Source organism: Macrotis lagotis, chromosome X (genome assembly GCF_037893015.1).
Source record: "Macrotis lagotis isolate mMagLag1 chromosome X, bilby.v1.9.chrom.fasta, whole genome shotgun sequence".
Classification (NCBI taxonomy): domain Eukaryota; kingdom Metazoa; phylum Chordata; class Mammalia; order Peramelemorphia; family Peramelidae; genus Macrotis; species Macrotis lagotis.
Genome location: NC_133666.1, coordinates 67,835,912 through 67,859,941, shown reverse-complemented (window position 1 = coordinate 67,859,941; position 24,030 = coordinate 67,835,912). Strand labels below are relative to the sequence as shown.

At 45.3% G+C, this 24,030-nt stretch overlaps 1 protein-coding gene across 1 annotated transcript; it reads left to right on the top strand.

The window, feature by feature from the left end:
• The first annotated feature begins 325 nt into the window (after window positions 1-325).
• On the top strand, window positions 326-23,442 carry LOC141498207 (glycine receptor subunit alpha-4). Its single transcript, XM_074201212.1, has 9 exons — window positions 326-396; window positions 4,123-4,256; window positions 4,671-4,738; window positions 5,256-5,479; window positions 6,025-6,107; window positions 7,088-7,228; window positions 10,303-10,517; window positions 17,268-17,417; window positions 23,152-23,442. Exons 1-9 carry the CDS (start codon window positions 326-328, stop codon window positions 23,440-23,442), a joined length of 1,377 nt encoding a protein of 458 aa, XP_074057313.1.
• Window positions 23,443-24,030: the final 588 nt, after the last annotated feature.

Below are 24,030 nucleotides of genomic sequence, written 5' to 3'. Positions count from 1 at the left end.
GGATCTCTCCCAGCTTCCCAGGCACCCCAGGGCCCTCCCTTCACCAGGCTGGGAGTCCGAGGCATTGAAGCAGAGTCATCTATGACATGATTATCTAAATAAGGATAATTGTGGCCCCCCAACCAGGGAGGCCAGGGAAGGAGAGAAGAAAAAGAAGAAGGAAGAGAGGAGAGGACGGACTAACTCCCTGGGCTGGGGGAACAGGCTATGTCTAGGCAACCCAAGTTGGAGGAGGGCTTCTGACTTTTGCCATTCCCAGTGGGGTGTTAGCCTTTCTCGCCTCGGAATCAAGGAAAGAAGGGAAGGGCATCGGTTGCTCTAAGGAATGAAAACTCTTACTCCTGGAACCTTTTCCTTCCTTTTCTTCTGGACCCTACGAGAGCAGGTCCTCTTCAGGTGAGCAGAGCATGGGTTAGAGCATGTGGTTGCATGAATAATGAAAGCCCCAAACTCAATCACACCAGGGGTTGTATCCCCAAGGGATGTGGCGTGGGGTCCCCTGGGGACCCCACCTAAGTTTATTGGAGGCTGAGAGCTCCCTGAGGAGTGTGAGCCCAAGAAGCCCCCCCCCCCCAACAAGGATGAACGAGCTCACGAGTGGGATGGCACTGAGAAGCTACTGTATTTGGTCAGGAAACTTGGCTGGAACATTGGCTAGGGAGGGCAGTGAGTGTGTATTGCTCCTCAGCATCCAGCAATACTCACTAAAGGCAAAAGAAAAGTCGCATAATCTGGAGGGGCAAAGGTTCCCTCCCTTCGCCAAGGAATAGCCCGCATCTGGAGGACTCTCAAATGAACCAACCAAGGACGCCCCTTCCTTGGCTTGGGGACTGCCTGCTGCTGAACAAGTACTGTCCCTGGAGTTGAAATAATAGGACTCACTGCTGGGAGGGGACCAAATACTTCCCAGAGTCTCCCCAAGAAGTAGCCTTGCTCATCCTCACCCCAACCCTGCACGATGGGTGCTGGGTTAGCACTGGATATGAGCAGTGAATAATAAAAGATGTGACTGGAGACAGGGTGGACTGCTGGCTCAGTCCCTTCAACTCCATCCAGGGGCAGGAGCAGAGCTTTCCCTCAAACTCCTCTCTGGGCTGGTCATTTCTAAGACTTTGGAGATCCTGCCCTCCAGAAACACATCTGCTGCCCCCTCAGATATCCAGGAGCCTGGAAGAGCCCGCTTCCCAAATGTGGGAGTGAGGAGCGATGCTTCAGTGGACATCCTTACTCCTAGCCTTGCTCTCTCTGACTCTGAGACTCTTAACTTCCCCTTAGAAGAAACCTTTATTAGAAATATAGAAAGTCAAATTTGGCATGGGATCCTTAGCTAACCATCATATAGCATGACCCCCCCCCTTATATTTATACAAGGAAGGAAACTGAAGCCCAGAGTGAGCAAGAAACTTGCCCAAGGTCACATAGCCAGCTAGCAAAAGAGTTAGCATTCCCCCAAGGGTGAAGCTCCTATTCCTCCTATGAGCGTGGGCTTCAGCTCTGTTACTTCCTAACACTTCTCAGCAGTAGGGACTTTCTAGGAATAAAAATGAGCTTGCCTTTGTGACACTGCCTACCCACAGTGAACACTGGGCCTCCCTGCCTAACTCTAAGACTTCTGCAGCAAGATACCTGAGAGGAGAGACCCTAGTTAATCCTGCTGACATGACAGGGAAAGCTCGGTCTGAAACCAATGGGGATGATGACCTGTGAGGAGGTCAGCCTTTAACTCTGGTGCAGAGAAAGATTGACTCAATGTTCATATTATGGGGAAGCAGACATCAGTTGGCAATAGCACCTGGGAAGTAAGTGGGAGCCTCTTTCTGCTGGTTTATTACCTCCATTTTCTTCCCTTGGTTGCAGAATGTATCTCTGGCCACCTGCTCCAGCAAGCCTGGCCCTCACTCTATCAGGGGCATGGAAGGGGTGAAGGTTGGGCATAAACTATTGTGACCTGAAGTAGCAGGATGAAGAGAGAAAGATCTGCCATCTTCAGAGAAGGGTCCCTCCAGCAAAGGGAAGTCATTCACCTCTCCCTCTTATGTATCCTCCTGTACCCCAAATTGATGATTGGTGGAGGTTACTGTCTGGTGTTGGCTTTGAGAAATGGGGGCTCAGATCCATGGCAAACCTCAGGACTCCCAGTCCTCCCCCCAGGATTGCTGCCATGGTGATGGGGGGAAGACTCCACTGGCTGCCTTGAAGGAAGTCCCCTTTGGGGCTAGCTGGCAGCAACACTTTCGGCTGCCCAATTCCTTTGTATATGAAGGTTGGGCTGCGTCCATGGACGCTGAGAGGCAACATGATGTAGTGGTTAAAACCCTGAATTTGAAGCCAGGAAGACCTGGGTTCAAATCCCACCTCAGGTACTTACTAGCTCTATGGTTCTGGGCAAATCTCTTAAGGTCTCTGAGTTCCTTTTCCCCTCTGTAAAATGTGAGGGAGTGGATTCTCTGAACACTTCCAGCTCCAAATCACTGATGCTATTTCATCTTCATTGACAGGAACATGGGCAGATTGAAACTACTGCAAAGCTCAGAGTGGGCTTGTCAGGAGAGGAGGGTTTCCAGATGTTGTGTTAGCTAAAGGAAGTGCCAGGTCCCCAGAGAAGCTGCTAACACTGTGGCATCAGCCCCAGTGTGGCATGGAAGAGAATTCTAGCAGCTGAGGGAGCATCACTGCAGAAAGCAGTGGCTGCTGAACAACCTGGGGGCTGGGCAATCTGTAGATTGGGCCATACCTGAATGACCTATACCTAACAAAGAAGAGCTAGTCTTTTGTCTCACCCTCCCCATGACATCCAGTCAAGTTAATTGGGTGACTTGCCCAGATACTTTAGACCCTGGCCCCCAGGCCCTATCTGACTCTACCATCTGCAAATGTCGGCATCCTAGGACCCTAGTCTAGAGGTTCTTGTTCAAGTCAAAACTGCTGAGGCTTAAAAAATACCCAACAGGATGTCCTATGGATCACCCTCAGAAATTCTGCCTTTTCTCTGACTGATCTTGATTCCTCAGCCTTTAGAAGGAAACTGTCGATTGGTTCTTTGGGAAGCCCCCACCCTTAGGCTTGAAGAATAAGAGCTGGAAGGAATGGGAGAGGTCACCTCTCCTTAGATCAGTCACCCTGGAACTTCTGTTTGAGTGCTAAGGCCAAGAGGAACAAGCTATGAGTAAGAGCCCATTCCACTAACTATTGGGTAGTGTTTCCAGACATGAAGCTTCGCTTTGCGTCAATGCAGTTAGCTTCTTCCCATGACTCTGGATTCTGCCCTCTTCAAGTCTTCCTTTCCCCAAGCTCTCTACCAAATCCTAATGTAACAGGGTCTCCAGAATCTCTACCTCCTGGTCAACATTCTCTTGATACACTCCAGCTTACCAATGACTTTATTTAAATAACAGAGTTGGAAGGAGGAGATGGTTTAAGGGGAAACATGAGCTCGATTTGGGACATGGCCCACTAGCATCTCAAACTCAACATCAGGCATTTGGAGTCATGAGATTGGAGCTCAGAAGAGAGATTAGTGCTGTATAGATGGATTTAGGAAACCATCTGTGTAGAGATGATAATTGAACTCATGGGAGCATATGAGCTCATGAAGGGAAATGATATAGAGAAAAGAGAAGAGGGTCTAGGACAGAGCCTAAGGGAACACACACATGTGGGGGGAAGGAGGAAACCAAGGAAAGAGCAAGAAGGCAAAAAAAGAGAATCAGAAGACATCTCTGCTCAGGAATCCAAAGGAACGAATATATACAAGAGGCAGGGGTGGGCAGTAGTGTCCAAACTTGCAGAAAGGTCAAAGAAGATGAATCATGGTGTTGCATAATTAAGGGTTGTGGGTCACCTCTGAGAGAACAGTTGTAGCAGAAGGGCAGAGTCAGAAGCTAAATTCTGAGGCACTAGGTGAATGGGTAGAGAGGATGCTGAGGCATAGTTATGAGTGAAATATGTATTTTCTTTGCAAGATCCCAAAGCATTTTGCAAGTGAGGTTCTGCTCTCTCCAAGTTGCAATCTGATGTATATCAGTTATCCATGGCTCGCAACCTCAGGGGACAGGCTGAGTAGAAGCAAGGGGATAGAGGGAGAGACATTTAGCTCACTAATTTTCAACTTTCCTTCACTAGGTTGGCTTCAGGGAAAGAGGAAGTCAAATCTGCCTCCAAGAGCATTCCTCAGCCCATGTCACCCTCTGATTTCCTGGACAAGCTCATGGGACGAACTTCTGGGTATGATGCTAGGATTCGGCCCAATTTTAAAGGTAAATTGCCTTTGTTTTTTTTTTGTTTGTTTTTGTTTTTTTTTACAAAAGGCCTGGGGACACACTAGTGGCCATCCAGGACCTCTGATTTCCAGCAACATTGAAGAGAATGGTGGTAAAGGGAGTGAAAGGTGGACTCCTCTGTCTATCCTTGCTTGTACAAGCTCAATGCTACCTTCAGTTTCCTATGAATTCCATCAAATCATTGCCATCTTCCCTAATCCTTTCCAATTCCCATCACTACCCCTAGCCTTAGCTTTCCCTGCTCAGTTATCTATCTACTTTTGGGAGAACATTCAGGAGGAAAAAGGGGAAGAGGAAAGAAAAGAAGGGAAAGAGAGAAAGGGAACTCATTGACTGACTCCATTGTCCCTTAAATGATCCAGTAATGATACTGTGGTTTGATGTCCTCAGGGCCCCCCGTGAATGTGACTTGCAACATCTTCATCAACAGCTTCAGTTCCGTCACAGAAACCACGATGGTCAGTAACACCCCCCCCCAAGAACTCGGACTCCCTATTCTCCTCCTACTGCCTGGGCTCTTACCTCACCTCCCAATTTCCCCCCATACAAGAAAGTACTTTCTACTATCATAGACTCTCAACATAAAGAGAACAGAAGAATTATCTAATCCATCCCCTTGCTGAAGGCATGGATACCCCTTAAATGCCAAGTCTTCCTTCCTTTCTCTTTTTTTCTGACTTCGTGGCCAGGAGTGTAGACTTTTTAATAATACTGGCATGTGGATTCCCCAAATTGAGAACTTAATTGTTCAAATCCTCAGAAGCCTATGACAGGCAACAGACATCCCCGAACTCTACATGGCTGAGCACCAGGGGACCAGTCCAGTCTCCTTCTCCAGTGGGAAAATTCCACTTTGTTGATGCTCTTAGTACATGTCCATGTAGAGATTCCACTGTCCTTTAGAGGGTTGAGTCTGCAAGGCCAAGGCAGGGTGGCTGACGTGACTGTTTCTTCCCCTTGCCACTTCCCCCTAAGGATTACAGAGTGAATGTCTTCCTTCGGCAGCAGTGGAATGACCCACGCCTAGCATATCGGGAATACCCAGATGACTCCCTGGATCTAGACCCTTCCATGCTGGACTCCATTTGGAAGCCAGATCTATTCTTTGCCAATGAGAAAGGTGCCAACTTCCACGAGGTAACCACTGACAACAAGCTGCTTCGCATCTTCAAGAATGGCAGTGTGCTTTACAGCATCAGGTATGGACCAGAGTAAAAGAGGGAATCCTTAGGGAGAGAAAAATGGGGGGCAGAGGAAAGTATGGAATATGACGACAACAGAGGATTTTTGTATATATGTGGAGTGGGTCAATTGAGGCCATTAGCTTGAAGCTGGGTGGAGTATACAGTGTAAAGAGTTGTGCCAACATCACTGTTGCTCCTCCTCTTTTGTCAGGGTAACATACACTAGCCAAAGGCAAGGGGGAATATTGGGGAGGTGGAATTTGAAAGGACATTGTTTTGCTCTCTCTGCACTGAGAAAATGGGTAACATGCTAGACCCAGGGGTCAGGAAAATCTGGCTTCGAATTTAGCCTCTGACATCTCCTAGTTGTATGACCTGGGCAAGATAGTTTGCCAACCAGTTTCAATTTCTTCATATGTAAATGCAAACAATATCCACAGTGTTTCCTTCACAAAGTTGTCATTAGACTCAAATGATATACTGTATTATAGAGCCCTTTACAAACTTGAAACTGCTGTATCAATATGCATGATCATTATTATTATGTCTGGTCCTGTCAGGCTAACTCTTGTCTTGTCCTGCCCAATGGACCTCAAGAATTTCCCCATGGACATCCAGACGTGCACAATGCAGCTAGAAAGCTGTGAGTACTTGTGGACCAAGGAGGTTCAATTGGAGGGGTGTCCCTAAGTATTTCCCCATCTGCCTGCTAGGGGGCTTGAAATTCCACCATCCATCCATCACTCTTTGGATTCAGGTACAAGATCCCCTTTTAAATACAAAATGTGATCTGAGAGACATGGGAAGAGCTTAACTGTGACCTGAAAATGAAGGGAGGGCAAGGTTTAGTACCTAAAGACCCTGCCCAGGTCTAGTAAGGCACTGTAGTAGGGGAGCTTACCAAAAGATAAGGGGAGGTGGGTGAAGCCCAACTCCCTTTGCTTAGAATTAGAGCTTGGCATGCCTTGGACTTCTGATGCAGACATTATTGCATAGCTACAAGGTATGACCTCAAAGTAGAATATGCATAGGGTGGAGACACGAAGCTCATGAGATCTTCTCTGTTCCATTTCTACAACAAAGTACTGTAGTGTAAGATGTTTGCTGCCTGCCTGTGCTCATTGGCCCCATGTGCCTCTAGGAACACAAAAATCTCATACCTATGTATTGAACTCGTTCTACGAGGCTCTTCATGTAGGTGTGATCCAATGCCCAAAAGGACCAGGTTCCCCAGGCCTGCCTTGTTTTGTGTAAATCGGATCCCTAAGGGTGATGGGTTTTAGGAAATCCTAGCTCTGAAGATCCTACAGAGTCTGCATGCTCACTCAGTCAGGTTCCAGATATCTGGAAGACTCCGATCTGTTCTCTTTGACATCCTTTCTAAAGGATATCTACTCTCTGGGCACCTCTCCAAAATGGAGAGGGCAAGCTAAAGTGTTGGATATTGGTAGCTCTCTTCTACGGAGGTGCGAGGTATCAGATGGGAGGGATTTCCTGAAAAACCTTACTCAAGTGAACAAGAAATTTCTTCTCCTCTTCCATGACCACCTCCACCGTGTGTGAATGAACATATACACATACACACACTGGGAGGCCGCTGACCCTCTGTCTCTCCTCTTTCAGTTGGTTATACTATGAACGACCTTGTCTTTGAGTGGCTGGAAGATGCCCCAGCTGTGCAAGTGGCTGAGGGGCTGACTCTGCCTCAGTTTATCTTGCGGGATGAGAAGGATCTCGGCTATTGCACCAAATTTTATAACACAGGTAAAGCCTGGAACTCCTTACTAGCTCTGGACTATGAGGCCCAGAACTAGCTACTGTGCCCCATGATAACCTCCATGACTCAAGAACAAACTGATCTTTAAAATTGAGCAGAATATAATAGCCCAACATGTGCTGGGGATGCATGGGAGTGATAGAGGTGATGTGGCTGATGAACCAGCCATGGCCATCTAGGGCAGAGACAGGATCTTTGTGTTATCCTGAGGGCAAGGGTCAGGCTTGACCCAGCAAAAATGAAGGGTAGGACTGTGGCCTCCCCATCATTGCCAATGGTCTCTTCCTGGTGACTTCTTGACTAAGCCCTAAGGCGTAAGACCCAGAACTGGAATATAAGAAACACCCCCAACCAGGCAGGTAAGAAATTCTGGGAGGAAAAGGGTAACAGAGGTCCCAAGGCCAGGGAGAGCTCAGTGATTCATCTTAGAAGACTTTCCTTTCCATAAACCCAGCATAAGATATGGCAAGGAGAATCTGGAAGAGGCTATAAGAATCTGTGATCAAAAAAAAAAAAATTGAGAGCTACAGGGAGGGATGAACAGAGCCCAAGAAAAGAGATCTCCATTCCAGGGGAGAGATGGGATTAAAAAATGTCTGGCACTGCCCAGGACCAGAGAATCTTGGCCACATCTCTGCTAGATCTAAAGAACAAATATCCAGCCTACCACACCTTCCCACTTGGAGCTAATCTCCAAACTGCCTTGGAGTCAAATTAAATTGATTTTCAAAACAAATAAACAAAAACTAACAACCAGGGAAATGCATAAAGTTCTTATGCAAAAGGTCTGCATCCTAGTGGGCCAGCTGCTTTTGGGCTCAACCAACACACGCTAGGTGTCCTTTCCCAAATGGGCAAATTGGACTGAGAAGATCTAAGCCTCTGTGGAGAAGCCAGGTTTTCCATGCATCTGGTACTTGAGCTGCATTGTCTTAGTGACCTGGGCTCTTTAGTGTCCCCTTGTATAATTTGCATTGCCTGTGGGGATCAGGCAGTCGACAATCATTTATTAAAAAAGCATAATCAGATGCTATGCTTATGATTTGAGTGGGGAGAGATTTGAGCCAGGGAAACCATCTAGGAGGTTATTGAGATACTGCAGGCATGAGATGATGAGGGCCTGCACCTGGATAGCAGATGCGACAAGATTGCCAAATCTTGGTTGGATATGTGATGTAAGTGAGAGGGAAGAATCAGGCTAACACTGAGATAGTGAGCCTGGGTGACTAGGAGAATCAGATAATAGAGTAATGGAGAGGCCTAAGGAAGAATTGGGAAGTAGAGGAGAGGAAAGGAGCTGAAGAGAAAGACGATGAAATATGTCTTGGACAAACTGAATTTGAGCTATTCAAGAAGCAGCTGGTGATATGAGATGGGGGTGCAGGAAAGAGATTGAGGATGGGTTTTGAGATCTGGGAGTCATCTGCATAGAGACAATAATGGAATCCATGAGAGTCAAAGAGATAGCTAAATGAAATAGTTTCATGATGTGTCCAGCCTGTGACCCATAGGCCACATGCAACCCTCAAAGCCCATTCATGTGGACATTAGTACAATTTATTATTATACTCATTGGTAATATGGGCCACAATGTAGTCATAATTAAATAAGTGCTATATGTAGCCATTTGAAAAGTTTTTGTTGAATGATGGGGCCCAGAAGAGCTAAAAGGTTGGACTCCATGGTATAGAGGGAGAAGAGGGCCCAGGACAGAACCTCATAGGATACCCACAGTTAGTGGGCATGACTAAGATGAATAGTCAGCAAAGGGACTGTGGGATGATCAAACTGGAAGGAGAAGCACCAGGGAGCAGTGTCACAGAATCCTAGGCAGGAAAGTGGAGCATATCCAGGAAGAAAGGCTGATGGCCAGTGTGAATGGCTGAAGAGAGATCAAGAAAGATGAAGGCCTATTAGATTTGGCAACTTTAGAGAATAGATCAGTTGAATAATGAGATCAGAAGGCATATTGTAAAAGGTTTAGGAGAAAAGGGAAAAGAGACAAAGTGGATGGACCACGTATAGATAGCTTTCTTTTTACAGGAGTTTAGCTAAGGGGAGTAGAAGCAAAAGACAATAGCTAATGAGGAGGTTCAGATCAAGAGAATGGAAGGGAAATGGGCATGTCTGGAATCATTGGATAAGGAGTCAATAGTTGATGAGAGATTCAGAATGAAAGAGAGACAGACAGACAGACAGAGAGAGAGAGAGAGAGAGAGAGAGAGAGCTCTTGAGAAGAAAAAGGAAAGAATTGGATCTAAGGAACATGTAGAAGGGTTTGCCTTGGCAATGAGAAGGGTCCTCTTCACAAGAGACAAGGATAGTGGAGAAAATACAAAGGGAAGAAGTCTAGGTAAAATGGTATGAGGAGGAAGGAAAACGAGGAAGCTCTCAGAAGATGGTCTTGTAAAGTATGAAGTTATGTCCTTGGCTAAGAGGATGGGGACAGGGGTAAGAGGATCAGGAGGGGTTTGAGAGGGGATAAAAAGGTTTGAAAAATTACTGTGGTCAATTACAGAAGAATTCCCTTTCAGCAGTGAGGATCCACCCGAGATTATGTAACATAAAACTTTAGTGGACCCAGTCAGCAGTGTTATGATTGGCTCCATCTCTCCTCAGTAGCAACTAGTCAAGAAGTGTGCAAAGAGGGCCCCACTTGTTCTGAGACAGCACATTGAATTGAACTAGAGGCCTGGAACATCTACTCATTAGAGTCAAGCCAACAAATCACAAAGCATTTATTAAGAGCTTACTTAATTGATCCATTGGGTTTCTTAGAGGACTTCAGGTTCCCCCTGTGAAGGTGTGTGTGTCCTAAGATTTGGGCAGAAGACACATGGCATTCATCTACTAATATTCCAATGTCAGCCATGGAAGGAAGCACTGCCCGAAAGACCTAGAACCTAAATTAGCTCAGTGTAGCCACTTTTCTTTGATCTATTTGAAAGGCACAGGAGGGAGACAGAGATAATGTGAGGTTCAACATATTGAGTCTGGTCCAAAGACACATCAGTTATAGGCCAGAGGAGGGCATCTGAGTTAATTGTCTCTTTTCTGGCAGGAAAGTTTACCTGCATAGAGGTGAAGTTCCACTTGGAGCGCCAGATGGGCTATTACCTGATCCAGATGTACATCCCTAGCCTGCTCATCGTCATCCTGTCCTGGGTCTCCTTCTGGATCAACATGGATGCCGCCCCTGCCCGAGTGGGCTTGGGTATCACGACAGTATTGACAATGACGACCCAGAGCTCAGGCTCCCGAGCTTCCTTGCCTAAGGTGAAGGGACACGTTGCAATGTAGCTTTGCTCAGGACATTTCTCAGCTAGCTCATGCTTTTCTGTTGGCCATGTTTGAATTCAATTCAGTCCAGTTCCAATGAATACACATTTAGAGCATGGATTTATTACATATATTCATTAGGTAACTATGTAGTAGGTGGAAGGCTAGCATTAGAATAAGGAAGGGTTCAGTTCCTATCTCTGAGACTTACCGGCTGTGTGACCCTAGACAAATCATTTGGTCTCTCAAAACTTTAAGTCAGTGGTGTCATGGAAACTAATCCCTGTTGGTTGCTTAGTGACTTAGAAAAACAAATTAATATTATCTATGTTGAATTATAGTTTTTATTTATATTGTCAAACATTTTCCAATTACATTTGAATCTAGTTCAGGTTGTACTTGGCAGTTTTGTTGAAGGTTTGCTACTTCTGCTGATCTAAGATCTAAGTGGCAGAGAAGGTATTGATCTACCTTACTAGATGATGTTTCCTTATGCCAGGGGCAGGGAATGCCTGGCTCACAGGCCATATAAGACCCATGGAATGCTTTGGTCTGGCACTGCCAAGGCAACTGCAGGTGAGATTTGAAATTCAATAAATTGAGGAGTTTTTTAGGGGTGAATTATTTAAATGTTTAGCCAAATAGAGCATGCTAATTTTTAAGTTGATAATTTTGTATGGTCTAAGAATGATGTTATAAATATCCAAATGGCCCTTGGAAGAAAAGGATTTCCCCACCCTGCCCTGTACCAATGAAATCTGAGGTCCAGACAAAGACAAATAGGTATGTGCTCAATCCCATGTTTGGGAGGGGGCGTTATTTAGGATTAGGAGTGCTAGAGAGTTGGGTAGCAGCAAAGCTCAATGCTTGGGATCTTCCTGGTCCAGTCTAAGGAAGAAATTTCAGACATTATAAAATGTCTTTTTGACTTTTAGAGCTGAAAGTTACCTTAGAAATCATTGAATCCAAGTCATTTACACCTTACTGATGAAGAAAGGCAGTCATACCTTGCAAGCTAAAACATAAAACCAGAAAGATTCCCATTATCACAATGGACTTTGGAGTCACCTTGAACTAATCACTCTATTCCATTTCTCTAAGTCAAAACATATTCCAAAGGGATATGCTCTGGAGGAATTTTGTTTTCATAAATATTGCTTGAAGGAAGTGAGTCCCTGGCTAGGGCTTGGAACATTTTTTTCTCACCCAAATGTTTATTGTCGTGGTACCTGTTACAATGAGATTTGCCTGCTATCTCCAGAGCTTCTGAAAGTAATTCAAGGACTCCTCCCCAGTCTACCCTCTGAAAAAAAAAACTTTATGTTCAGAAAGACCAAGAGTATCTCAGGTAACTTGATCAGTATATTCTTTTGCCTGTCTTAACACAGGCCCTGGGCTCCTCTCAGTCCCCAACTTTTCAATGTCCAGATAGAAATTATCAGGGAGGTGTAAATGGGAAGCAGGGAGAATCTCCCAGAGTTTCAAGTCAGTGACATTCTTTGATGCACATAGAAACTTACTCCATGGAGATGCTCCCTTGGTTACTATAGGGAGCTCTTCTTTTTTAAAAAGAAAATTATAGCCCTATTGTATAGGCTAAATAGAGCCAAGTCAATGACCTAATGATTTTGTAAAATGCATGAAAAAATAAAAGGCCCTAGATGGAGAGCTTGGAGGGATAGAGGTATTTATATGTCAAGGTTGAAGTGCAATGGCAGAGTATAGAAAGGAGAACTGGGAACTCTGAGATCAATGAGCCAGTCTTACACATAGCCCTCTCAATGAAACATTTGCTGGCCTTCCTGACAAGCTTCAAATTGAGTCATATGGAGCCCAAGGTTAAAGTAATGAGAATTGGGGTGTAGAGCAGACAAATTGGTCAAGTTGGAGGTGATGGGAGTGGCAGAGTTGTTGGTGCTGCTGAGACAAGCAAGTTGACATCTGGACATATCCCATCCCTGGATGGAAAAGCATAGTAACAGTGATACAGTATAATTAAGGTAGAGATTCTGGACGGGGAAAAGAGGTTAGGCTGGGCTAGGGAGAAAACAGACATGGAGAACACATTGTTCCCTTCTATGTTTTTGGGGTTATTTCACTGTTGAGATCAAGAGAGTGAGCTAAGGAAAAGTGCTGCAGTTTCTACCTTAGGCTTGCCAAAAGAACTCCCTTTTCCGGTCCCCTCCTGTGAACACACACAATCCATCTGCTCCCAAAAACCACTTACTTTGTTTTCTCATTTGGAAGGAAATAGCTTTTTCTTTTTTGCAGCAGCAGCAGCAGCAGCAGATTCTAATGGCTTTTCTATGCCTCTGTTGGCCAGAAAGCAAACCAGAAATGTGCACCCCAACCCAAAAGAATGAGGAACTCTTCAGTCTTTTCTTCAGGTCATTCCTCATGAGTGGACATTTCCTCATGAGTGGTCATTTCCACTATTCTGGGACCAACAAAAGCATCCATGCTCAAGTCCTGATATGGCCACAGTCTCTTCCTAAAGGACTATAGGGACTTTTTCTTTGAATAAAAGTGCTTTGAGAGGAACATAGAGAAAAATCCTGGGAAAGGTTGGGGAAAAGGAGAAAGACAGTTGCTGGCTTTGGTATCTGAGTCCTTAGCTCCTGGTAACTTTCATAGTCACTGATCACAATAGCCCAGGTAAGAGCACCAGAGATCTGGATTTACCTCCTCCTCCCTCCACCAGGGATTTGGTCAATGAAGCAGAGAGGCAGGTAGCCTAGGATCTAAGGGATCCTCCATCATCGGTCTGTCTTTGAGAATCAGGAAGGTTTATGGATAAAAATATGGAGATGTAAGCATTAATAATGTTTGTCCTTCATTCTCGAAGAAGACCATGACATCAGAGAGGCGATGCCATGGCAAACACATGAATTGGATTGGAGTAAGGGGGAGGGGGGCTGTGCTAAGTCACCAGACTCACATTCTCCTCTGGAGTCATCTGGGTCCAGCGGTCAGATAGGAATCAGGATGACGGGAGATGGCACTGTATAGGAGATAGGGTGAAGTGACTTGTCCAAGGTCACACAGTTAAATTAGTATCAAGTACCTGAGGTGGGATTCAAACTCCCATCCTCCTGACTCCAAGGTCAGTGTGTTCTGTGCACTGCACCACCTAGATGTCATTTGTAAATGTAAATAGATAGAGGAAAAGGACTACCCCCCAATAGTACAGAAAGAAATGCAGATGCATCAAGAGTACAGCAGAGGGGCCAGAGCATTGGGAACCCTAGGTCTGGGCTGAGTTATAGCGTGTATGCAGCTCCTTTCCTTCCAAGAGCTCCCAGCAGTTCCCAGATCTTACCCAACACTGGGGTTTTATTTAATCTCCATCAGCACTGACTGAGGCCTCACAGAAGTTCATGGCACTAGGATTAATTGCTAGTGCTATCAGACAACATTGCTACTTTTTAAAAGAAGGAAAAGGGGAAATAAAGTGAGATTTTCTACTCTACAGGATCACACAGCAAATAATCATCAAGGCTAAGACTTCAAGTAAGACTGAATGTCCTCCTTTTAGAGATTATATAATCCAATTGCCTCATTTTAAAAATGAAGAAACTGAGGCCCAGAATGGTGAAGCAACTTGCCCAAAGTCACATAGTGAGAAGTTGCTATCTATATTACATATCAGAGCCTGGCTTCAAGCCTATGACGCTAGCCTCACAAAGGGGCACTTGAATTTTGTGTTTTTGCTTCATTGACTGGGATATGTAATAAGTGAGGGGGAGTGATATGAAATAAGTCCAGAAAGCCAGACTATGCAAGGGTTTGAATGGCAAAATTGAAGAGTTCAGATTTTATCCCAGAAGCCATAAGGAGCCACTGAAAATTCTTGAGCAAAAGAGTGACATGATCAGACCTGTGCTTTAGGAAGATTCTTTCTGTTGCCCAGAATAATCGTGAGGCTCAGCCTAAGGGAATTTGTCTGGTTAAAGCTGGGGAGACCGCGTAATATGTCACAGGCTAGCAAGAGGGAACATGGTGAAGTAGAAAGAAGACTAACTCTGGGGTCAAAGGTGTTTGTTGTTCAGCTGTTTCAGTCACATCCTATTCTTTGTGACCCCCATTTGAGGTTTTCTTGGTAAAGATCCTGGAGTGGTTTGCTATTTCCTTCTCCAACCTATTTTACATATGAGGAAACTGAGGCAAACAGGGTTGATGCAGGGAAACGATGTAAAGAATTATGAATGTAGCTTTAATAATGTTAAAATCTTGTTAATTATGGAAGGCTGTTTGCCCCTGAGATGTAAGCTGACTTTGACTGTTGATTGTATCCTGTCCTTTTGTGTTTTATCTTCCATTTTCCCTTTCACTTAACTTTGGCCTAGATTCTGGCGGCAACAGGAAATGACTTGACTTGTTAAACTTGGGGGTCAAGCACCTTGGGACAGGTAGGACCAGTGCCTAGCTTACCGTTGGAGGATGCCTGGCCCAAGGTGGAAGACCACTCCCCAAGTGCCACCCTCCACCCAATCTACATAGAAGGGAATTTAACTGGAAGTGCTGACCCTTCCAGCTCTCTTGCTTCTTCCAGGCTCTCACACAGAAGGATGGGGCTTTTTCTGGCTCTTCCTTAATCCACATGGAGCACTGTGGGCCTCAACATGTGGCCTGGTTAACCCCAAGTGCCATGGTTGCCTGCCCTTTTCTCTGTCTCTGTCTCTCTCTGTCTCTCTCTCTGTCTCTCTCTCTCTCTGTCTCTCTCTGCCTCTCTCTCTCTCTCTCTCTCTCTCTCTCTCTCTCTCTCTCTCTCTCTCTCTCTCTCTCAGACTTCACTTGTCCTGTCCTCAAGGTGCTTACTGCTTTTCTTACTAATTTTGGCCTGTGTACTTTATGACAACATTTTGCCATAAGAAAATCCTGAGCAGTTTTAACATTCCAGAGAACTTCGAATTCCTTTGCCTTTTCAGTGGCCTTAAATCTTCTGTCTTTAATCCCTAAATCTTTAATAATTGGCAACAGGATGAAGTGACTTACTCAGGGTCACACAGCTAGTAAGTATCTGGGGCCAGATCTGAACTCTGAGATGAGTCTTCCTAACTCCAGACCTAATTAGTATTCTATCCTCTGTGTCACCCAGCTACCCCAGATCAGGATACCTTTCCCTCTTAGAGAACTTTGGTCAGATGCTAGAAATATGGGTGGGGGTAGGGATGGGGTGGGGGTACTTCCTCCTTTGTCGAAATGAATAGAAATCAATACTCCCCATCTCTGCCTCGAGCTCAACCCCCTCCACCCCCCAGGAGAGCTAGAGATTTACCAGCCAATTCAGTTCCATGCCGTAATCATTTCTGATCCACCCGTGTTTTATAAAAGCAAATCAAAATCAATCCTGACCTTCAAACAATTGACATTCTGAAGGTGAGGAGATGCCACATGTAAATAGATAAAGAAATTAAAATGTATGCAAATAGCAAGCAGTGGAGAGGAGGAGGATTAACATGACAGAAGTGATCAGGACAGGCCTCAGGGAGGAATTAGCTTGAGCTGAGTCTTGAAGGGAGTTAGGAATCCCAAGGGGGTGAAAGTAAGGTGGGGGTACCTACCAGATTTGGGCACAGACTGGGCAAAGGTACAGATATATTGGGGGAAGAACTGAAATGTCAGATATGGGTAACTTCAAAAGAGTAAGTTTGGCCGAAACAGAATTTGTGAAAAGGAGTGATGTGTAATCAGTCTGGAAACAAAGGTCTTTTTCAGGGCTAAATGAGACATTGAAATGCATCTTAGAGGCAACAGGGAGCCACTGAAACTTTTTGAGGGAGAGAGAGACATGGTTAACCATAGTTTCTCATAGAGGAAAAAGATGAGGAATGGGACTTGAAGAGGAGAAACCCTAGCGAGGCACTTTTCACCTAGCAAGTGCCTGATAATTATTGAAAGGGGAAGCGAAGGAGGTAGATAATGAAGAAAAAATGAAAGTGAAGAAAATAAAGAAAAATCAGTGATAAAATGAAATGGTCCATTAAAAGAACAGATTAAACTAGATGATTTCGAAGATGCTTCCCAACCTCCATGTTCTGTGAATCTGAGAGCTCTGGGGTGGGGTAGAAACCTGAGACCAAGAGGTGGGATTCTAGTTCCTCCTCTATAAGATGGGCCTGTATGTACCCCAAAGGGGTGCTGTGAGGACCAAATGAAAGCATGGATAGTCAGTGCTTTGAAAAGGGGAGAGCAGGGGCCAACTAGGTGGTGCAGCAGATAGAGCATTGGCTCAGGAGTTAGGAGGACCTTAGTTCAAATCTGACCTCAGACACTTAATAATGACCTAGCTGTGTGGCCTTGGGCAAGCCACTTAACCCCATTTGCCTTGCAAAAAAGAAAAAAAAGAAAAAAGATAAGGGAAGAGCAAGGGCAGCCAGGTGGTATAATAGATAGAACACTGGAGTCAGGAGGACCTGAGTTCAAATTTGACTTTAGACACTTCATAATTACCTAGCTGTGTGACTTTAGGCTTAACCCCAATGCCTTGCAAAAAAGAAAAAAAAAATGGGAGAACATCATGATGCTGTTTGGTAAGCACTGTTAGTTAAGAAAAGGGCAGTAGGAACAAAGGGAAACAGAACAAGGAGAAGTGCATGAACCTCTGGGCAGTGATCTCTGCCCTTAATAACATCTTTTAAAGAAAATGAAACCAATGGAGAATGAAACTAAAGAACAGAAGGACAGCTGGGGTTTCCAGTGAGGTGGACAAGCGAATATTGATGAAAGTCTCAATTGGCATTGCAGGTGTCCTATGTGAAGGCCATTGATATCTGGATGGCCGTCTGTCTGCTCTTTGTATTTGCTGCCCTGCTAGAGTATGCTGCTGTGAACTTTGTCTCCCGCCAGCATAAAGAGTTCATCCGCCTTAGAAGGAGGCAAAGGCGCCAGTGCATGGTGAGTATTTCTATTTGCACCTCAGCATGCTGTACCCCATCTCTGTTCTCTTCTCTTGAATTTCTTCCTCCAGCTTCTGACACTTTCTTATCCCCACTAGGGACTGAAGATTAGTTTGCATGTTTTCCCACTGGAAGGACCCAGGTGATGTTAGCATCAGCTATCTCTGGTGTTGGTCAAAAGGGATAATTTCTTCCCCACTTTAATGTTTTGCAGACCCACCCGGGATGTTCCTACCTTCTAGTTGGCTCCTAAGTGACAGCCTCTCATTTCCAATGTTTAACTAACCTGGGGCTACAAGCAATGGTGTTTAGTGGAAAGAATTTTGGAGTAGAAATCATAAAATCTCTAATCTCGGCCCAATTCCTGCAGTGGATTGCTCTGTGACTCTAGGGAAGTCACTGTCCCTGAGATGTGTTTCTTTTGTCAGAACAATGCTTTCCAAGGTTGCTGGGAAGATTAAGCTATAAAATACTAGACAAATTTTGTGAGGTTTTCTTGCTAGTATGTCATACTGCCCCCAAGTGACTGTGTAGCTTATGGCTTCGCATTCCCCCCATCTCAGTCCCCTGGGGTCTTCCTGGTTGCTTCAGGCTATAGTTACTAGATGGGGATTCAAGGGACAAAAAGCATCTTTTGAGGTGAAATGTTGCTGAAGGGACTTTGTAACCCCCATGGGTCAAAACTCTGCCAACTTGCCCTGCTCTTTCATTATGGCCCATATAGGGGGAACAGAAGTAGTTCAACTAGGAATATTCTCTAGCATTTTTGCTCTTTGTTCCCTTTTCTCCCAAAGAAAACTAAAGTTTCCACTTGGGAGAACCATCAGATGGACTGTGTTGTCATGACAACAGAGATGGCCTCTCTCCATCCCCTCTCTGTGATCACCTGATAATCTGGTCCCCTTTTCCCCTTCCCTGCCCCAGAGTCAGGGTGTTGGAGGGGCATTGTGTTGTCATAACAACAGAGTTGGTCTCTCTCCTCTTAGAGAGCAAAGTGTCGGTCATGTTGTTATGACAACAGATGCATTCCTGAGACATTGTTCTGGGAAGGAAGTGCCAAATGAGGAACAAAGGAAAGAGCCCTGGTGATTTTGTGCTGGGGGCTGCCTCCTGCTACAGAGGGCCAAAAACATTTGGTTTGTTCAGAACCACCTGGGCCTGCTAAAAGTTCAGTTTCTTACTCTGCCTCTTCTAGAAGCCTCAGAAGCTGAGGGAGCAAACCTAGCTGTGACCCCTAGAGGTCAAAGGGCAAGTTAAGGATCCCAGGCTGGGGGGCATATGACATCCTCCTGGGGCTTTTCTCCTTCTTCTCTCTCATCCCCCCCCCCCCACCAAGGGACTCACAAACTGAATCTAAAGTTCCCAGTTGCTGATCTTCTTTTGGCATTGACTATCCACTAGCCTTTCTCTGGGTTCTTACTGCTCCTTGTCTCTCCCCTCCATTATCAGAGCCCTGGGTGCTGTGCCCTCTGGTGGTCAAACCCATTCTGGCACCACCCCATCATTCACTGTCTGTAGTAATTAAAACTGGCTTATAGGACCCTAGCTCTACTGCTGAGAGTGACTTCAGAGGCTATATGTCCATGTCCTCATTTTTCAGAGAAGGAAACTGAGGCCCAGGGAGGGGAATGGACTTGCTCAGGGTCACACAAGTAGTAAGTAACACAGTTGGAATTTGAAACTAGTCTTCCTGACTGCAGGTAAACCAATCAACAAACATTACTCACTTAGGAGGTGTTGCAGTGGATAGCGCACTAGCCTTGGAGTCAGGAGAACCTGAGCTAAATATGATCTCAGACAGCTTGACACTATCTAGCTCTGTGACCTTGGGCAAGTCACCTCACCCTGATTGCCTTAAATCCAGGACTATGTGCATCTGGCAGAGCCCTGGATCACTCCCCTGTCCTGTTTTAGTTTGCTCCCCAACTGTTGCAGTGAAAAGAGGATGAGCACTGAGTGACCGAGGGAGTCTAAAGTTCCTCTGGTGGCCCACTGGAGTGTGTCCCAGCTCTGAAGCTATGACTCCAGGCCCAGGCAGCAAATTGGCAGGGCCTAGAAGTATGAGGGCTAGAGGTAAAGACTAAAAAACCCAACCAGTGCCAGCCAAGCTCTTGGGTCTCTTCCTCTGAGGCCTTGGCTTCTTCAGCCATGGCTGCCAGAATGGAAGCTTCCTGAGGCAGGGACTTGTCTTTGTGTTCCCAGATCCTAGCACAATGGATACAGTGGTTGCCAAACTGAATTGGTTGGAGTTATGGTTAGAAGGTGGACAATCCTGCTGCTGGGTGGGAATTGTCAAGTGTTTGCGGTCTGTGCCACCATATTGTCCTTGCCACATCTGTCCTTACCACATCTGTACCCCTGTGATGTCCACCAATGGCCTTCACTTCCTTCAAAAATCAGATCAACTCACCTCTTTCAGGATTAATTCTAAATGCCCAGCTTGCATGCTTTCTCTGTAGTCACTTGCTTACTTTTAGGCTGCTTTCTGGCTTGTCTCTTTTAAGATAACGAGTTCCTGGAGGACATTGCTGATGTCCATATTTTTGTGAACTCTCTCCTCCCCCAATGCCTAATGACAACAGCTGACATTGATATAATGCCAGCTAAATAATATGAAACAATAAACTATTTTACAACCATCATCTCATTTTGCCTTCTCAGCAATTCTATAATGTAAGAACTAGTTATTGTTCCCATTTTACAGAAGGGGAAACTGAGGTTCAGGGAAGTTACCTGGCTTACCCAAGACCCCACAGCTGGAAAAGCTCCTCATACTCTTTATGCTTGCCCAAGACAAACACACTGATTAATTCTTCAGAGAATGAGTCTTGTCTTGCAGACAAATCTGGTTGGGAGTCATGAGGGACTTCTATCATTCTTGCAATCCCCAGGCTGCCAACCTCCCCCAGGTCCTATAAGACCTGGCTCCTCTCTCCCCACCTCCTACCTGCCTTTCCAGCTCCCACTTGTAGCAGCAGCTCACAGGAGACTCTTCATTCTGTCTTCTTGTCCTTTTCCCACCTTCCCTTCCATCCCCACCCCAACATACAAACACACACACACACACACACACACACACACACACACACATGCTCATAAGGGCAAAAAAGGGAGGATGAAGGTGAGGTAAGCCAAAGCCCTCCAAGATTCACTGCCTCTCATTGACTTTGGTTCAACCTTTCACCCTTTGTCCACTCACTCTCCCACGTCTGGGGGTATAAGGGCAAGGGGCTTAGGTACATTCAGCCTCTATTCTGGGAACTGCTCCCAGTGCTCAGGGTTTTCTGCTTCACCTGTGAGAACAAAAAAGGGGCATCATGGACTTTAAAGAAACAACTCAAGCCCAGACTAGGAACACTGAGCTAGTTTTTTCCCCTTCAAAGGACTTTGCCATCAGATACATTCTTGGGTCTGTTGCAGCCTCTCTCACACTGTTGTAGCGAGTGAATAAAGGGAGTCTAGTGCACCCAGAAACAGGAATTGTTTCCCTAACTTCTTTTTTAACCTCCCAATGACTTTGGAGGGATCCAAGGTTTCTTGGCCTCAGTTTCCACATCTCAAAAAAAATGGGAGTCAATATTACCTTCCTTGTAGGGCTAATGTAAGGTTTTACTGGAGCAAGCTATAAAAGTGCTTGGGAGGCCTTTGGAAGCAAAGTGCTACAGAAATTGAAGAAGTAGTTTGATATTCCTCTGGGAATTACTGTGGGAAACAAAAATATCTTCCTACCTTCCCCCTGGAAAGCAGAATCTATGTATCATACAACAGCTCAGTAATCATGCAGACAGTTTCTAGCTTCTCTCTAAGTAGGTTCTGATATGATCAGGTCATATTCCCTTCCCCAAGAACTTTCAGTGACTCCCCATTGCCCCTGGAATGAAATATCGACTCATCGGCCTGGCAGGGTTCGCCCTTCACTCTATGGTGCCACTCTCCCTTTCCAGACTGATTCCATATGACCTCCTTTATTTTATTTCCCACTCCAGCCCAACTGGCCTGTGCACTGTTCACTGAACTCAGCCCTTAGTCAGCACATTTTTGCATGGCTATCTCTCTCCTTAATTTTTAAATAGACAATAATGAATGACAGGCTTTAGCCAGGGCCATAGGATGGCAGATTTCTAGCTGGAAGGGACCTTAGAACCCATCTAGTCCAAACCTCTCAATTGCTGTATGAAAAAACTCATATCCACAGATGGAAAGTGATTTGCCCAAAGTCATTCCAGTAGCAAGTGACATAAGCAAGATTTGAACCCAGGTACTTGGACCCTCAAATCCACTAAGTGATCTTTTCTCTCTTCCATAATGAAAATCAACTATTTTGTGGGACTTTATGTAATGCAGATTATTGAGGCATGTTGTACAACGTGTTCTCCCACCCTTTCCCTCCCACACCACTGGCCTTTATGAGTGTGTCTGCTTTCATAATTTTTCAGTCTCAATCAATCAAGACACCAGACACTGTGGTAAGCTCTCCCCCACTCCATATCAAACTGGCAGCTGTCATTTCTTACCCTTTTCATTTATGCATACATTTTGAGCTGAAAGGACCAGACGGGACCACCCAATACAGACACACACACACACACACACACACACACACACACACACACACACACACACACATCTTTTTTACTATGTCTCTGAGACCCAGAGAGACTATGTAAGTTATCCAACCTCAGACTGAAAATACATATAGCCAGGATTCAAATTCAAGCCCTCACTATCATTCCCACTACGCCACTCTTGCCTTGATCAGATTGAATGGCTCCCTCCATGATGCCCCTTCTCCCATCCACCCAATTTGCTGCTTCTACTATGCTGTGAGCCAGGAAACCAGACAAGCAAACTTGCTACAAGCATTGTGGTGTTGCAGAGAGTCCTGAATGAGATCTGAATTTGAGTAGAATGAATGAACATCAATGTGTGGACCCCAGGAACTTTCTTTTAGATTATTCCATAGATCAGTTTGTTGCTCCCTGCCAAATTTGTGGTGGTCTTCCAGAGAGTTATGGTTACATGAGAATTGTATTGTGTGGATTGTGTACTGTGGTCATATGTCCAATCATGTTAATGATATATGTATGTATTAGGTAGGCTGTGGCCCCTCTGTGGGAATTAGCTGTCATCCATTTGGAGCTACCCAATTGACCCCACTGAGTTCAATGGGTGACCATTTGGGGGTCACTTTGGTATAGGGGGTTCATGGAATTCTAGCACATAGAGCTTATTCCACAGATGAAGAAACTGGTCAGGAATCAATAATCAGGAAGTATCTGAGGAGGAATCTGTACCCAGGCATTCTCAATTCCAAGTCCAGTAATACATCTATGCTGCCTTTGGTTTTTAGATAGAGAGAACAAAGAAGCCTCCCTGCCCAGATAGAATTCTTCTTCCTTTCTTGGCCTAGGAGTTATCAAAAGCCTATAGGTTTCCTAAGTAACATTTTCCAATAAGCTTATCCCAAATTAGAGGAACCTGGGGGGTTACATTATTTTTAGACATCCTTCAAAATACTTCCATTACTTTGTACTGTTTCTAAGCATCTCTTGGTGATTATTGTGATTAATTTTGTAAAGGGGGGAACCCTCAAACTTAAGCATAACATAGATTATGCTTATGATTGACATGCTATGTGTGTGGTTTCCTATGAAAGAGACATATCCCCAGTCTGCTCTCTGACCCTATCATGATCTCACACTCTGCCTGCCTTTTCTTACTTGTTCCTACAGGAAGAAGAGGTCATCCGAGAGAGTCGATTCTATTTCCGGGGCTATGGCCTGGGCCACTGCCTGCAGGTCAGGGATGGAGGTCCCATGGAAGGCCCAGGTATTTATAGCGCCCCACCTCCAGTCCCTCTCCTGAGGGAAGGGGAGACTGTGAGGAAGCATTATGTAGACAGGGCCAAACGAATCGACACCATCTCCCGGGCAATCTTCCCTTTCACATTCCTCATCTTCAATATATTTTACTGGGTTGTCTATAAAGTTCTGCGATCAGAGGACATCCACCAAGCACCCTGATGAGGGCAGGGACTCATGGGCAAGCCTCCACAAAGAGGGTGGGGTTGTCATCCTCCCTTAGCCTGCATCAGAACTCTGACAGTTCCTTGAGCTCCCATCCAGAGTACCCAACTACCAACTTACCAACTCCACGATCATATGCTGCTGTTGCTATGGCATGGTGACAAAGGTGGCTGTACTTCTAGAGAAGGTTTATTTATCTATCCAGATCCAACCAAGCTCCAGCCTCTCTAGTCTTCTCCTAAAGTTAGCTATACCATTTTCCTGGAACTAGCTAAGAAGATCTTCTTTCTCTTCCAAAGGTTCATCTTACAACACTGGGTCAATGGGACCCAAATCCCTAATGCTATCTCATCACAGTCCACCTTCCCCCCAGCATGGTCTTCCAGGGATGCTGTGCTCTCTTCCCTTACCACACATAGTACATCTTACCCATTCTAAAGCATGGAAACTAACAGTGTGCCCATCCATATTTGCTGCCAGGACCACCTCCATTTGGGGTGGAAGTGAAGCATTTTCACCAACTGTTTACCACAGAGCATGACTAGAAAGCCTTGCTTTGAACTAGGGGGATAAGTTGAGAGGTTT

Excerpts from the sequence above, each read along its gene's own strand:
- LOC141498207 (XM_074201212.1), top strand. The coding sequence starts at position 326 with ATGAAAACTCTTACTCCTGGAACCTTTTCCTTCCTTTTCTTCTGGACC. Across the intron at positions 5,480-6,024 it reads AGTGTGCTTTACAGCATCAG|GCTAACTCTTGTCTTGTCCT; the intron begins GTATGGACCAGA and ends TGGTCCTGTCAG. Across the intron at positions 10,518-17,267 it reads CCCGAGCTTCCTTGCCTAAG|GTGTCCTATGTGAAGGCCAT; the intron begins GTGAAGGGACAC and ends TTGGCATTGCAG.